The sequence below is a fragment of the Equus przewalskii genome, chromosome X (assembly GCF_037783145.1).
Source record: "Equus przewalskii isolate Varuska chromosome X, EquPr2, whole genome shotgun sequence".
Classification (NCBI taxonomy): Eukaryota; Metazoa; Chordata; class Mammalia; order Perissodactyla; family Equidae; genus Equus; species Equus przewalskii.
In genome coordinates this window covers 82,379,859-82,395,159 of record NC_091863.1, presented here as the reverse complement: position 1 = coordinate 82,395,159, position 15,301 = coordinate 82,379,859, and the positions used below count along the sequence as shown (strand labels likewise).

General features: G+C 43.2%; 1 protein-coding gene across 3 annotated transcripts; it reads left to right on the top strand.

The window, feature by feature from the left end:
* The first annotated feature begins 492 nt into the window (after positions 1-492).
* On the top strand, positions 493-2,506 carry TCEAL6 (transcription elongation factor A like 6). Of its 3 annotated transcripts, none has more exons than XM_070605076.1 (3): positions 493-647; positions 1,206-1,272; positions 1,623-2,506. In XM_070605076.1, the coding sequence occupies exon 3, from the start codon at positions 1,650-1,652 to the stop codon at positions 2,253-2,255; it is 606 nt and encodes a 201-aa protein (XP_070461177.1). In that variant the 5' UTR covers positions 493-647; positions 1,206-1,272; positions 1,623-1,649; the 3' UTR covers positions 2,256-2,506. The 3 variants fall into 3 exon arrangements, with proteins under 3 accessions (XP_070461177.1, XP_070461178.1, XP_070461179.1); XM_070605077.1 differs by having other exon boundaries at positions 540-659; XM_070605078.1 differs by lacking the exon at positions 493-647 and adding an exon at positions 1,056-1,078.
* The last annotated feature ends 12,795 nt before the right edge of the window (positions 2,507-15,301 follow it).

The following is a 15,301-nucleotide window of genomic DNA, read 5'->3' as shown; positions in this document are numbered from 1 at the left end:
ACAGTTGACAAAGAGGGTCTGAGGTCCGGGGAGGCAACAGCCTGGAGAAGAAATCTGGGAATCATCTGTGCTTGGAGGGAAATGAACAGAGATCACCCAGGAGAGAGGAAGCTCAGGAACACCGCCACTCAAGGTGGCAGCGCAGCTTCCTAGTGGGCACCACCACCTGGGCCCTGGAGTTAGGCCAAGCCGGTCTTGAAAGCGGGCTGTGGGGCTCAGTTGCTGAGCGCTCTTGGTCAAGTCAGGTACCCTTCCTGTGATCAGCTGTCACACCCAGGGATCATGAGCATCTCAGAGGGATGCTGCGCAAGGACCTGAGATGAGCAGGTAAAGTACCTGCGATAAGGAAGTCGCCTCCCTCCTGCTCTCTCGGTGACTCCCTCTTGGCCACCCGCACCCCCCACCCCCCCGCCACGGTCCACAGCTGCCCGTCCCTCGGGGATGGGGTGGGGGGGGCGGGGCGGGGGCCGAGCCGGGTGACGCGGCGCTCACGTGACCGGCCGGGCGCCGACGTGGGCAGCAGCCCGCGCACCCGCCCGCCGCCCTGCGGTCCCGTCGCCGGCGCCAAACCGGCTCCCGGAGCTGCCCGGGCGGCGGGCGAGGGGCGAGCGGGCTTCGGCGAGCCCGAGGCGGTCCCGGGCCCGCAGGTCAGTGTGGAGGTGGGCGCTGCCGGCAGCCAGGGGCAGGGCTGGAGGTGGGTGGGAGTAGGATCCGGGAGCAGCGGGGAGGGGCCGACGAAGGGGTCCAGGAGATGGGTGAGGAGGGGGACGGGGCGCGGGCAGTGGGGAGGGAGGGTCGACCCCGCAGCGGGCCCCGCCGCCTTCTCCTCAACGCCCCTCCTCTGCGCCCTCCATCTATTTTCGAGCCTGCGATGGGGAGGGGAGGGGGCGCCCCCGCAGTGCGACAGTGAAACGTAGACACGTTCTGCCAATAACCCCTCTCACACTCTTCGCCTATGAGGAAATAGCGACCTCCGCGAAAAGCGCGGGGGGCGGGGGCGGGTTGCCTGCAGGGGAGGGGGACACAGAGACCCAAGCAGTTTGGAAAGCATCCTGGTCTGGCGCCCGAGGCCTGAAAGGTAATGGCGGCTGGGATGCAGGGGAAATAGGAGAGGGAAACGTTGGATGATGAGGGCTCGGACTCAGAAAAGAAACCTCAGTGCCCTGAGCGTGCAGCCCCTGCCCCTGTCTGCTGTCTGTCTGCAGGTCTTCCTGTCTGTTCCCAGCACTCTGCTAGGCTAGAAAAGGAGGAAGCTGTCCAGAATCCCTGCAGGTCAGTGAAAGCGGGGAGGGGCCCCAGACGGGGACCCGGGGGAGGCGGGTGGAGGGCATGGCCTGGGCAGAATTTGAGGGCCCCACTCGCATCCCACCACCACACATATAATAGACACGCACGCCGCCACACTGAAGGATGGTGCAGAAGGTGGTAGGGCCTGCCAGGGAAAGGGTTGGCTCTGGTGTGTGGGAGGAGTGATGGGGGTAAAGGGGTGGGCAGGAGGCACACTTGGAGGCCGAGGCTGGTCAGGGGAACCCTGACAGGGGACGAGATGCAAGTACTATCCAGACCTGCATTCCACCCCCAAGCCCTCAGTCTCCCTTGTCTCCTATTCCCCTCACCCCCAGGACAGGAAAAGGAGAGGAAATCTCAACATGGAAAAACTCTGCAATGAAAATGAAGGAAAGCTGGAAAGTGAAGGAAAGACACAAGATGAAGTAGAGCCTGAAGATGAAGAAAAGTCAGATGAGGAAGGAAAACCAGAAGTAGAGGGGCAGCCAGGGCACCAGGGAAAGCTCCAGAATGAGGGACAGCCAGATGATGAGGCACAACCAGAAGATGAGGGAAAGCAGGACAAGCAGGGCCAGTCCGAAGATGAGGGAAAACCACAGGGCGGCGAGGGCAAGCGAGAATCCCAGGCAAAGCCAGAGAGCGAGCGGCGGGCTGCCGAAAAGCGCCCGGCTGAAGATTATGTGCCCCGGAAAGCAAAAAGGAAAACCGACAGGGGGACGGACGACTCCCCCAAGGACTATCAGGAGGACCTACAGGAAAGGCATTTGGGCAGTGAGGAGATGATGAGAGAATGTGGAGATATGTCAAGGGCTCAGGAAGAGCTAAGGAAAAAGCAGAAAATGGGTGGTTTTCATTGGATGCAAAGAGATGTACAGGATCCATTCGCCCCAAGGGGTCAACGAGGTGTCAGGGGAGTGAGGGGCGGAGGTCGGGGCCAAAGGGGTTTACATGATATCCCCTATCTTTAATGCCTGTGGCCTTGATTCTGATTTCTCTGATGGGAATATTGCCAACCCTGCTTTCCCTGGCAGGCATTTGCCAGGCTATGTGCTTTAACCTTAAGCTGATACTTTGCTTTAGGTGTCACTCTTGTTACCAGCAGCCTTTTGATCCAACTACAGTGCTCTGTCAGCAAGGGATTTTCACCCATGTGCATGAAAGAGATGTTCGTGGTACATTGTAAAATAACAATAAAGAAAAAACAGTTTTCAGAACCGCATACACAGCATCAGCCCATTTTTGTAAAAATATAAATAAGTTGGCATAATGCATTTGTGCATAGAGAAAACTCTGACAGTGTGTGCACTAAAAAGTAGGCAATGGTTTTTTTCTGCATAGTAGCCAAAAATATGTCTTGTCTGTGGTCAAAAATGAGTCCAATCACCTGATGGTTAGGTGCCCCCATGCCATTCCTCTACGAGTGTGCATCCCCATGCCTTCCCCTCATTCTAACCGTGTCAGTGGGCACTGCCACCCCTTCTCCTGGATCCTCTACTGTCCTGTGGCTCCCACCACGTGTGATTCTTTTTCTTTTCTCACTCATCTCCACTTTTCCCTAAAAGATATATGGATTATGTAGGTTATAATAAATAAATGACTAAAACCAGAAAACAATACATAAGAGACTAAACTCTTCAGGGAGCTTATGAGGGCAATGAAGACACTTAAAATTCCTGTTGTCAAAATGTAGAATGATAAGTAAAACTTGCATTATCTCTTGGACTCATAGCTAGAGGAATCAACCTAGCAGTTATAACAGACCCGCTGCTATAAGGGTCAGTGTTGTCATCTGTGAAATGGAGATAATACTTTCTTCATGAGACTGCTTAGTGGATCAGATGAGGTACTGAATATGTCAGTTGTGTTGTGACCTGGCCCACACCAGATACTTGTGTGTGTGTGTGTGGGGGGGGTCCCCACATCAATCCCATGCAGTAGCAGGTAAGTGGATGGAATCAGACACTTAGAGCAGGACTGAGGGAGCTCTCACATGTGCCCAGGAACAAGCCCAGGCACCTGAGAGATGGATGCTACTCTCTCCTGGATACTGCCATGTCCACTTGGCACTGTGCCCCTTCTCCTAGCTCCTGTACTCGTTACTGATACTGTCTAATGAGCTGGAGGCGTTAAGGTGCCAAAGCCCTATCAATTTCTCTGGAGCCAATGCCCACCCATACTTAACCCCTATAAAAGTGTGGATAAAGCCCTCTCCCCACTTGAGAGTTACAGTTACTCAATTATCTGTATCTGTCCACTACTACTTGGGACTCTAATTAATTCAGACTTTTTTTTAAGCAAAATGATCATTTTTGTGTATTTTGTTTGTTTGTGTGTTTTTGTGTACATAAATATCTTTCTCACCAAATTCAGATATTGTGGGTTAGATCAGGAAAAAAAAATCTGCATGATAGAGGCTGTGCTATCCTCACAGTTTAGTATCTAATCTTCAGACTCTTTTTCCTAGGTTGAGTTCTCTCCCAGGAAACTGTTGTCAGGCCCCACGTTATCGGTTCAGTGGATCCATCAACATATTTGGTTTTTAGATCCTTATTAGTGAACATGTGCATGGACCAGCTGCATCAGCATCACCTAAGACCTAATTAGAAATTCAGAATATCAGGCTCTACCTTGGACCTACTGAGTTAGAATCTTCATTTTAACAAGATCTCCAGATGATTTCTATGCACATTGAAGCTTAAGAAGCACTGGCTCACAAGGAGACTTTTCAGGCTCCCCACCCCCACCTTCACATGAAATATGTGCCTAGAAGGATAGATATATGTACTATATAAGATACACATCACAGATTATTAAACAGACCCATGTTTGTCAAACCACAGTGATGCCTCCTCTCCATGCATTAATAGATCTGGCATTAATTCAGTGGGTCAAGATTTGCAATTTTTTAATAAAATAAAGTAGAGTCAAATAAAAATATCAAATTGCATTGCAGGTAGCTAAGGTGAGTACTGTTTGGTGAAATTTGTGTTTCAGTTATGTATGTGTGTATGCGTATGCACCATCAATTGTAATGAAAAATATATTTCTGACTGTGAGCTGTGGTTTAAAACATTGAGAAACACTGCATTGGACTCTTTGCATCTCAAAACATATCCAGTCTATTGCATACTTGTATCCCTAGTGCCCAGTACAGTACCTGACAAATAGTAGGTACTTAATGAAAGTGTAAATAATAATGACTAATTCCCAGGAACCCCAAGTTTTTCTCCACGTTTAGTCCCTGTCTACATAAATAACCTTGGATGAATAACTTCAATTGTCTAACAGGGTTTACTTACAATTCCAAAAACATCGGGGACTTACGGGCCTCACAGGCTGGATAGGGCCTACTACAATTCACAGACAGAGCTGTCGTTAGTGAAAAAATATGCACTCAGCAGCACCAAGGAGAGCTCCTAGGCTGGAGGGAATGGAACTTCTCAACCCTGGGAAGACAGAGTCTGCAAAGTAAAACTACACAACTGTGGAATCTGTGTGTAAAGGGACCCAGTGGAGAGCTTTGGGTATGCCACAGGAGCACAGACTCATAAAGGAACAGAGTATGCCTGCCAGGGTGGGAGGCCAGGGGTGAGGGGCTGTCTTGGAGGGATAGCAGTTGAGCTACCTGCAGATGATCTTTCTCCACTTAGTCTGTGGGAAGCAAGGCCTTGGATGTTAGAGACAACATATATCATATTGGTTTTGTGCTTGAACTCCATATGGTTTCTAGTTTTGAGTGGTACCCAAAGCAAGAAAAAGATCTACTTTTATAGGCTATAGAGCAATCTTCTCTGACACTTCATCCTCGTGATCCTACAGTCCCAGCTGTATTGTATTCCTGCTAGACAAAGTCTATGAAGCTTTAGAAAGTCTCAATAGTAGAATTAGAATACACACCCATAAAGTTTTAGAGCAAAGCCAGGCCCTTTTCTCTTGGCTACTAGTCTCCATTTGAGAAGCTGCTTCTAGCTTGCTACCAGACCCTGGGAGAGACTTAACACCTGGCCATGAGATATTAATTTTCTGCACAAATGAGACACCCATTATGAACTTGTTTCTGTCTACTCTGTTGAATAATAAAGTTTGGTGTGAGCACCAGCTTCCCACCATGAATTGCAAATGGATTTAAAAGTCTGGGCCTGAGTAAGTCAAGAAGGCACAAGTAAATTACATGATACCTACTTCTGCTATTTCCTTGTCTCTCTCTCAACCAACATATATGGCCTCACAGGGAGTTCCTCATGACCAGTTAACAAAAGAAGGATAAAACAATGGTCCAGTCATGGATGTATCTTCTTGGTATGTTGATAGTAGCTGCAAGTGGATGTCTGCTGCACTATAATAGTGCCATAAAAGAATGATTCAGACAAACAATGGGAAAGAGATATACTACCAGTGGGCAGAATTTTGTGTGGCTCATATGATTGTCCTCTTTGTTTACAACCCATCATGGCTGTAAGTATGGATCTACTCTGGCCCATATACAATGATTAAAAGATTGGTCAGGGACTTGAAGAGAATTAAATCAGAAAATTAATGATCAGGAAGTCTGAGGAATAGGTTTGTAGATGGACCACTTATAAAGGGCACAGATAAGGCAGATGTTTGTGTCCCATGATATAACATTTACTATTGCACAACAAATTACCACACACTTAACAGCTTAACAAAACACTCATTTATTAGCTCACACCTCTGTTGGTCAGAAGTCTGGCACAGCATGATTTTGTCCTCTGCTTAGGGTCTCACAAGGCTGAAATCAAGATGTTAGCCAGATATCTCATCTGGAAGCTCTGGGGAAAAAATTTGCTTCTAAGCTCATTTAGGTTGTTTTCATAATTCGGCTCCTTGTAAACGCAGGACTGTGGTCCCACATTTATTTTGCTGGCAGTCAGCTTGGCTGTTTTCAGCTCATAGAGGCTATTTGCTTTCTTTACCACGAGGCTCACTCCATCTTCAATAGTATGTTGACTCTTTCTCATGCTTCTAATATCTGACCTCTCTGTCTCTGACTCCAGACCCCTTATTTAAAGATATGATGTGATTAGGTCAGGCCCACAAAGACAATCTTCCTATGTTAAAGTCAACTGATTTGAGACCCTAATTACATCTGCAAAATGGCTTCACAAAAACACATGGATTAGAGCTTGATTGAATAATTGGAAGAAGGTATGTATTTACCATTGGCTGGTAATTTGGCAGCCCATCTTAAAATTCTGTCTACTGTAGTCCGCCTTCTGGTCCCCAAAGATTCATGTCCTTCTCAAATGCAAAACACATTCACCTTCTCCCAAGTTTCCCAAGAATCTCATCCCATTACAGCATTAGATCAAAAGTCAAAATCTCATCATCTAAACCAGATGTGGATGAGGATCCTGGGCATAATCCATTAAGTACAGTTTCTGAAGATATTCCTCTTCATTTGTAGATCTGTGAAACTAAAGACACAAATTCTGTGCCCACAAAATTCCCAACATGTGTTGATGGGACACGCACAGGATAATTGTTACAGACAAAAATGGGTAAAATGGAAGACAAAAAGGAGTCACTAGCCCAAAGCAGCTAGACTTCTGTTATCAGGTCTCAAGGCCTAGGAATGATCCTCTGTGGCTCTCTGTTTCACCCTCTGTGTGCTTGGCTCTGTCCTCTGGCCTCTCAGCTCTGTATTCTGATCTCTTGGTTCTGTCCTCTGATTCAGCCTTTCTTTTTCATTAAAGGTAGCACGTGTTCCCAGTTAAGTAGTTTTATCAGGCTGCTTCCCACCACAAGAATTTTGGGGCCTTGACATCCTCGTTTCATTTTGTACTCTTTCCATCTTTTTCATTCCAAGCTGACAATGTTTCTGCTGATATAATTTTCTTAAGAATCTTGTGAGTCTTGAATAAACTGCACTGAGTTTTACTCCATTGGAGAAAATCTATACTCACAAATACTTCTGAGATCATTTTTCTCTTCTTTGGCTCCTGCTGAGGTGGCTGACATTTAGCTCCCAAAGGGGTGCACATTCCTTGCCACATGATGCCCTACATCATTAAGCCACCAGTGTCACATTAAATCCTTCTTGTGCTTCAAATCTCTGAGTTCTCTATCTCTGACAACCAGACCCTTAAACTTCCTAGAGGCTGTCTGGTTTGGTTGAGAGAATGTGTGAATTATACTTTTTCTCTCTCAAAATAATCTGTTGGATAAGACAATCTATCTGCAGGTATCAGTCACCATGTGTCTTCAGTCATCCTGATGCTTGTTCAGTAAGCCCATACACTATGTGGTCATGGTGATAGAGTTTGATACTATGACTGGGCTCTACAACATAGACTTCCTGTTACTAAGGCTGATCTGGCTACTGCCACTGCCAGGTGTCTGAAACTCCCATAGCAGAGGACAATGCTGAGCCATATATGAGGCACCATTCCCTGGGGCAACCAGCTAGCTGCATAGTGGTAAATTGATTACATTGGAGCCCTTATTTCATAAAGGAGGTAGAACATTTTTCCTCATGGTAATAGATATGTATATCAGAAGAAGAATTGCCTTTCCTGTTCACAGCATTTCTACCAGCAGAAGCATGTCTTAGTCACCTAAATGGTGCCACACACAAAACCACGAAAATCATATTAAACAAAGGAATTTATTTTGCTATAAAAGATAAAAAGCAATGGGCTCAATCTCTCAGAATTTATTAATCTCTGACTTCTCTTATTGTGAAGATTTGGTAGGAATTCCTCTTTAAATGTTTGGTGGAATTCAAGGGTGAAGCCATCTGGACCTCAGCTTTTATTTGTGGGTAGGTTTTCAAATTGCTAATTCAATCTCTTCACTTGTTATAGGACTATTCATATTATCTATTTCTTTTTGAGTCAGTTTTGGTAGCTTGTGTCCTTCTAGGAATTTTTCTAATTAATTTAAATTTTCTAATTTGTTGGCATACAATTGTTCTTAGTATTGCATTGTATTCCTTTTTATTTCTGTAAGGTTGGTAGTAATGTCCCCTCTTTCACTTCTGATTCTAGTTATTCAAGTCTTCTCTCTTTTCTTGGTCAACCTAGTTAAAGGTTTGTCAATTTTGTTGATCTTTTCAAAGAACCAGCTTTTGGTTTTGCTGATTTTCTCTATTGTTTTTTTATGTTCCATTTCATTAATTTCCACTCTAATCTTTATTTCCTTCCTCTGCTTACTTCAGGTTTAATTTGCTCTTCTTTTTGCAGTGTTGTAAGGTGGAAGGATAGGTTATTGATTTGAGATCTTTCTTCTTTAGCTTGATCCCACAAGTGTTGGTATGTTGTGATTTCTCTTTTGATCTCTTCTTTGACCCCATGGTTATTTGAGTGTGGTGGTTAATTTTCACATATTTGTGAGTTTCCCAATTTTTTTCCTTCTTCTATAGATTCCTAATTTCACTCCATTATGGTTGGAGAACATACTTTGTATTATTTTTATCCTTTAAATTTATTGAGGTTTGTTTTATGGTATAGCATATCTTCTATCCTGGAAAATGTTCCAGGTGCACTTGAAAAGAATGTAAACTGTAGTTGTTGGAAGGAGTGTTCTATAGATATCTGTTAGGTCTGGCTGTTTCATAGAGTGATTCAAGTGTTCTATTTCCTTTCTGATGTTCTGTTTAATTTTTCTACCCATTATTGCAAATGCAGTATTTAAGTCTCAAGCTATTATTTTTGAATTGTCTACTTTTATGTCAGTTGTTGCTTCACACATTTTGGTGATCTATTATTAAGTACATATATGTTTATAAATTGCTATATCTTCATGATAGGTTGACCCTTTTAGCATTATACAATGTCCCTCTTTACCTCCAGTAAAAATTTTTGTATTAAAGTCACTTTTATCTGATATTAGTATAGCCACTCCAGCTTTCTTGTGGTTGCTATTTGGATGATATATCTTTTTACTTTCAATCTATTTGTGTCTTTGAATCTAAAGTGTTTCTCCTGTAGACAACATATAGTTGAATGTTTTTTTTTTCCAGTTTTACAATGTCTGCCTTTTGATTGGATTGTTTAACCCACTCATATTTAATGCCATTGTTGACATAGCTGGGGTTACTTCTGCCATTTTACTTTTTATTTTCTATTATCACGTCTTTTTGTTGCTCTGTTCCTCCTTCACTGCTTTATTTTGCATTACATGATTATTTTTAAATGTAGCATACTTTAATACTTTTTACCATATATATTTTTTAAGATTGGTACCTGAGCTAACAGCTGTTACCAATCTTCTTTTTTTCTTCTTCTTCTCCCCAAAGCCCCCAAGTACATAGTTATATATTCTAGTTGTAGGTCCTTCTGGTTGTGCTATGTGGAACACCACCTCAGTATGGCTTGATGAGTGGTGCCATGTCAGCGCCCAGGATCTGAACCAGCGAAACCCTGGGCTGCCAAAGTGGAGCGTGCGAACCCAACCACTTGGCCATGGGGCTGGCCCTCTACCATATTTTTTAGTTATGTTTTTAGTGTTTGCTCTAAGGCTTACCATATATCTTAACATATCATAATCAACTTCAGAGTCATACCAGCTTAATTCCAGTGATATATAAAAATGTTACTGCTTTATAGCTCTATTCCCGTATCCCCTCTTTTGTGCTATTATTGTTATATTTTACATCTGTTAATGTTGCAAAGCCAATAATACATTGTTATAATTAGTACTTTACCATCTGTAGTCATTTCCTTAGCCCATTATAGCTTTGCTCACATTTACCACCTGTGTACTCTTATTGGCAAATATATTACACATATATTAAATTTCTATGTGTTGCAGTCCAAACAATACATTCTCTCTCTCCTCTCTGATACTCTTATTACACATAATGTTTGTGTCCACAATGGTGTGCTACTTTTCTCTGGAGCTCTGTTCGTTTTCTTCATCTTGTTTTTCTCTGTTGTTCAGCTTGCATAATCTCTATTGATCTGTCTTCAAGTTTGCTAGTTCTTTTTCTGCCAGTTCAAATTTACTGTTGAGCCCCTCTAGTGAATTTTTTACTTCATTTATTGTAATTTTCATCTCCAGAATTCTGTTTGGTTCTTTTAAAAATAATTTCTATCTCTTATTGATATTCTCTTTGGATATAACATTGTCATCATACCTTCCTATACATTTTAAATTATGCTTTCCTTTAGTTCTGCAGAAAAAAATATATATATACTACTTTGAAATATTTTTTTCTATTAGATCTGATATCTGGCCACTCTCACAGACAGTTTCTGTCACCTGCTTTTTTCCCAGTGTATGCGTCATACTTCCCTGTTTCTTTGAATGTCACATAATTTTTGCTGATAACTAGACATTTTAGACAATATATTGTAGCAACTCTGGATACTCCTCCCATGGTTTGTTATTGTTATTTGCTTGTTTATTTGTTTAGTGACTGGCTGGAGTCTACCTACCCACCCCCACACACACGCAGTGTTAAGCTTCTGATGGTTCAACTTTGGGTATCAACACAGTCATTTGGGAATCACAGTAGTACTGGTAGAGCTTTCTTCCACTCTTTTCCTGGCCATATCCAGCTTTTTTCCACCAATTGCCAGCTGATTGCTCTACTGTTTTCAATAGTGCCCTGGGGCATAAATTTTTCTGTAAACTAATCTAATCAAATTGTGGCTCCTTCAAAGGGATAATTTCTGAGATCAGTGTTTGATCTTTGTTCTGACTTTCAGAGGGCTCCTCTTGCTGTCTTATTCTCCAATTCTCTCCTGCAAACCCGCCAGTCTGCAGTCTAGGCTATATATTCATTAGATCCATGAATATTCTCCCAATTTCCTTTCACCACAAGAGTCACTCATTTTGAGAGTGCCCTTAGTCTTAAGATTCTTCATGCTCTGTTGCAGATAAAGTCAGTTCTTTTGGGAAGAGATAAGGAGCTATTTTATGACTTCCTATCCCTCTGGTAAAAATCTCTGAGCAAAAGCTCTGGAACCGGGTGTGGGGACAATGGAAAGCTTCTTTCTGAATATCACCCCTGTTGTATGATCTGAGCTCTCAGTGGAGTCGGGCAGCAGCCTGAGGTCCTCTCAGCTCACCTTTCCTGGCATAGTACCACTGTCTCACAAGCTGGGGCAAGGGAAACTGGGGCCGCAGTATTCTCAGCACGTCATGCCTAAGATAGATTCTTTGTTCCACCAGGTGGGGGTTGGGCAGAAGAAGGTAGCCCACCCCTCAAGTGAATTCATCCAGGACTTAGTCTGGGCAACAGGCAGCTGGGATAAGGATAAGAAATGAAGTCCCATTTCTCTTGTGAAGAAAGTCCTCTGACTGGGAGCTGGAGGAGAGAGAGCATTGTGATTTGGGCTGCAGCAATCTGGAATGGACTATTCACCTCACTGAGCTTCAAAAGTGGGGAGGGAGCAGTCTTGGTTCAAATATTACAGGCTTTCACCTTTCTTACTGAATTTTTGTAGATTTTCTTGAACAGATGTTTCTTCCTGTGCTGTTTGTCCTTAGGATCATTTCCAAAGGCCTTTAATGGTTGTTATTGGTTTTTTAAATATAATTTCACCACTTTCACTGGGATCAGGTCAGTGGGGTTCCTCATACTGCCAAGCCAGGAGTCAATCTTCCATTATTTCTTCATAGGGTTTCTTCCCCGTTCTCTCTCTTCTCTTCTTCTGGGACTTTGATTACACATATATTAGATTTTTCTTTCATCATGTCCCATTAGTCTTTCACAGTTTTTTCTGTATTGTTTATCCTTTTGCCTCTCTGTACCTCAGTCTCAAGATTTAGTACCTCCCAGAAGGTCTTGGTATTTCCCTTTCCCTAGTGCACAGTCACACTGAAAAGTGTCTGCAGCTCCCACTGGGAAATGTTTGATGGAAGATTCATAATATACACCAGTGGCTGCAGGGTCCTACCTTAGAGGTACCCTGCCTTCCCCTCGATTGGGTAATAAGTTGAGAAACCCCACTACAGTAACTGAAATTAGGCTTTCCAGCAGACATAGAATTTTTTTTCTGCCTGAATATGTTGGGCAGCATCCTATAGGCTGCCCAATTATTTCATTTTTAGGAATACTCTGATTAGCCATCCCCACAGATCACTGTAGGTCAAACATCATCTAATTGCCATTTCATCCCTGTGGCTTATTTGGTAGTTGCACTCACCTTGTCTCACATGATTAAGCACTGTCAACTGACCTCCACCACTCTAGGATCCCTTCATTCACATTAAGATCAAGTAACCCAATTTCACTGCAGCACTCTCCACTATCATCTCCAGCCTACAGAGCACAGGCCCACAGAAATCTTCAAGGATGCTGGTGACCCTCTCACCAATGCATTTCTCAATGCCTTGGAGCATGTCTGCACAAATGCCTCTATCCAATATATCAGGGTTCCACTCCTTCCCTATTAGTGTCCTTACCTTATTGTAAAAGCCATAGCAGGTGGAGAATTTAATTGGCAGTGGAACTCTGTGACACTATAAGAACCTGGGGTTGCTCCTCAGCTTCACCTCCCCTACGATGAGGGACTCCTTCAAACATGCCATGCAGACTTCTTGGTGCTATACATGTGTTTTCTCTTGTATTCTTATCACTTTCAATTTCTTCTTTTTCCTGTGCATACTCTTTAGGACCATCAGATGAACACAGGTGCCTCCACAAAATTTTGGATAATTATTTTTGACACGGTGCTTAAATGATACAGTGACTTGATTTCCCAAAACTCTGGATTCCACCTGTACTTCATTCCACACCACCAGTGGTGTTAATTTGAGGAAATGTGATACCACTACCTGCCATATACCAGTGAACCTCTCCTAACACCTGCTCCCCACTCTCCTGACCCCCATTGTAAGGAGGTTATTTTTTCCTCTTCAAATGAGCAACCCAATTCCTGGGGTAACTTCTGGAATCTATTACTATGTCTGAGAAGTACATGGCAGGAAAGAGGGAGTACATTCACATTAGGAAATGTGAGAATTTCTTGAATACAAGGACAATATACAAAGGTGTGGGACAGATATTGGAAAACCACAAGGGATAATGCAATACTCCATGGCTAGGAAAGGTAGGATTATCAGCCCTAGGCCTGAGGGACAAAAGGAAAGAGGGGTTACTGAAAGCCGGAGATAAAGAGCCTATGTAGAGAAGGCTACCTTCTAGGAACCTTTGTAGAAGAGACACAGTCTTTTAGTGACATTGCAGAGAACAAGCTGGGAGGAAAATTTTCTGACCACATTGTCCACTGCTGGCTCCCAAAGGACAAGGGAGCCCTTTAAGGTAGTCCATACACGCCAGACTCCCCAGGATACAGTTAGAGTGGAGGAGGGTGAAGTGTGAATCCAGATGAGAAGATGGAGAGATCTCCAGCAAACAGGTGAGGGCCACGTTAGTAGTACTCACTGGGAACCGTGCCTGCAGTGAGAAAGGATACCCATATTTCAGCTTTATTCACATTGTAAGGAGGAGGATAAAAGGCATATTGTTCATAAAAGGTTAATTCCAGCAGGACTTGGATTTGCCTGAGCTGTTCTACTGAAATAAGAAATGCACCTGTGTGGCACTGACCAATGGTAAAGGCATGAAACACACTAAGAGTGTTGTTTTATAACCATGGGTTTGAGGAGTGTGGGGTGCTTTGTACCAGTTTGTCAGCTTTATTGGTAACAAGGTTGATCATTTGCACCTGATCTTGGGGAACCTCCCCACCAAGAGCTCTGCTGTTGAAGCTGGCTATGTAACAAGGATATGCTTACATAAACAGCTGCGTACAAGAATCCTGGGCTGAGATTCCATTTTGTGCTCTTTGGTTCTGAGGTATACTGTGCACACATCAGTGGTTTCTGATCTAAAAGAAGAAGTGCTTATTGCCAGGGCTTTTATAGAGAGGGACAACAACTGAAGCTCACACCTGGCTACTCCAGACCCCCTCGCTATGACAGCTTTTGGCTGTGATGCATATCCTTAATGCTGTTGCTATATTGCATCCTTTTTTTCCTGCCCTAAACTATGAATTTGCAAGCATTGACACTTGAGGTTTAGCAATGGAACTGTTTAGCTGCCATACTTATCATAGCATCTGGAGAAGGAAATACACCATACTATGAGATGCCTTCCATTTGCCTTTGTTTATAGCCACGATTTGCTCTAAAGACTTTCAGATTCTCTTCATTAGACATACTAACCCTTGTCTTTATGAATTCTTACTCCCAAACTTTGTTTTATACTATAGAAAGGCCTTCCCCTCCCCCCCCCCAAAAAGAGACATTGCACTCTTTTCTTCTGCTTATCTTATGGTGGTTTACGCTTAATGTGACTGATATCATAATGAATATATAAATCAGTGGACATTAGCCTTTAGCATGAATCAGAATCACCTAGGAAGCTTGCTAAAAATGGAGATTCTAAAGGTCCACTCAGTGGATTTGAAGGAGGGTAAGGAGTTCACATTTTCAACAAAGTCCTCTGGTGATTCTGACATGTGGTAGATTAGCACACTTTAAAAACACACATGAATAAAATGAGATAGGGCTAAATTTGTGGTACAAACCCTTCTACATGGTATTTCATTTGGAACTGCAATTCCAAACCCTGCTAGAGAAGTAGAGTCCACAGTTATTTATCTAGACTGGGATTGATCTGGGGCAAGAACTCCTAACTCAGCAATTATTATTTAGAATATTTTTAAATAACCTATTACTTGTCAGGCACTGTGCTAGGCATTAGAAGTACCAGAATGGAAAGGTCAGACTGTGCTTTGCGAAGCAGAGTCCAATGTAGTATTTCCCAATGTTTTAAAAACTTCAGCCCACAATCAGAAATACAACCAGTTTTTCATCACAACTCAGGGTACACAACCATACATATATACATAACAGAAAGACAAATTTCACAAACAATACTCACCCTTCCTACCCACAATGTAGTCTGATATTTACTATTTGGCTCTAATCAATTCTATTCTACCCTACTTCATTAAAAAATTGTGGGTCTTGACTCACTGAATTTGTTTCAGGCTCTACTAACGCAGGGGGTGTGGAACTGAAGTTTGACAAACAC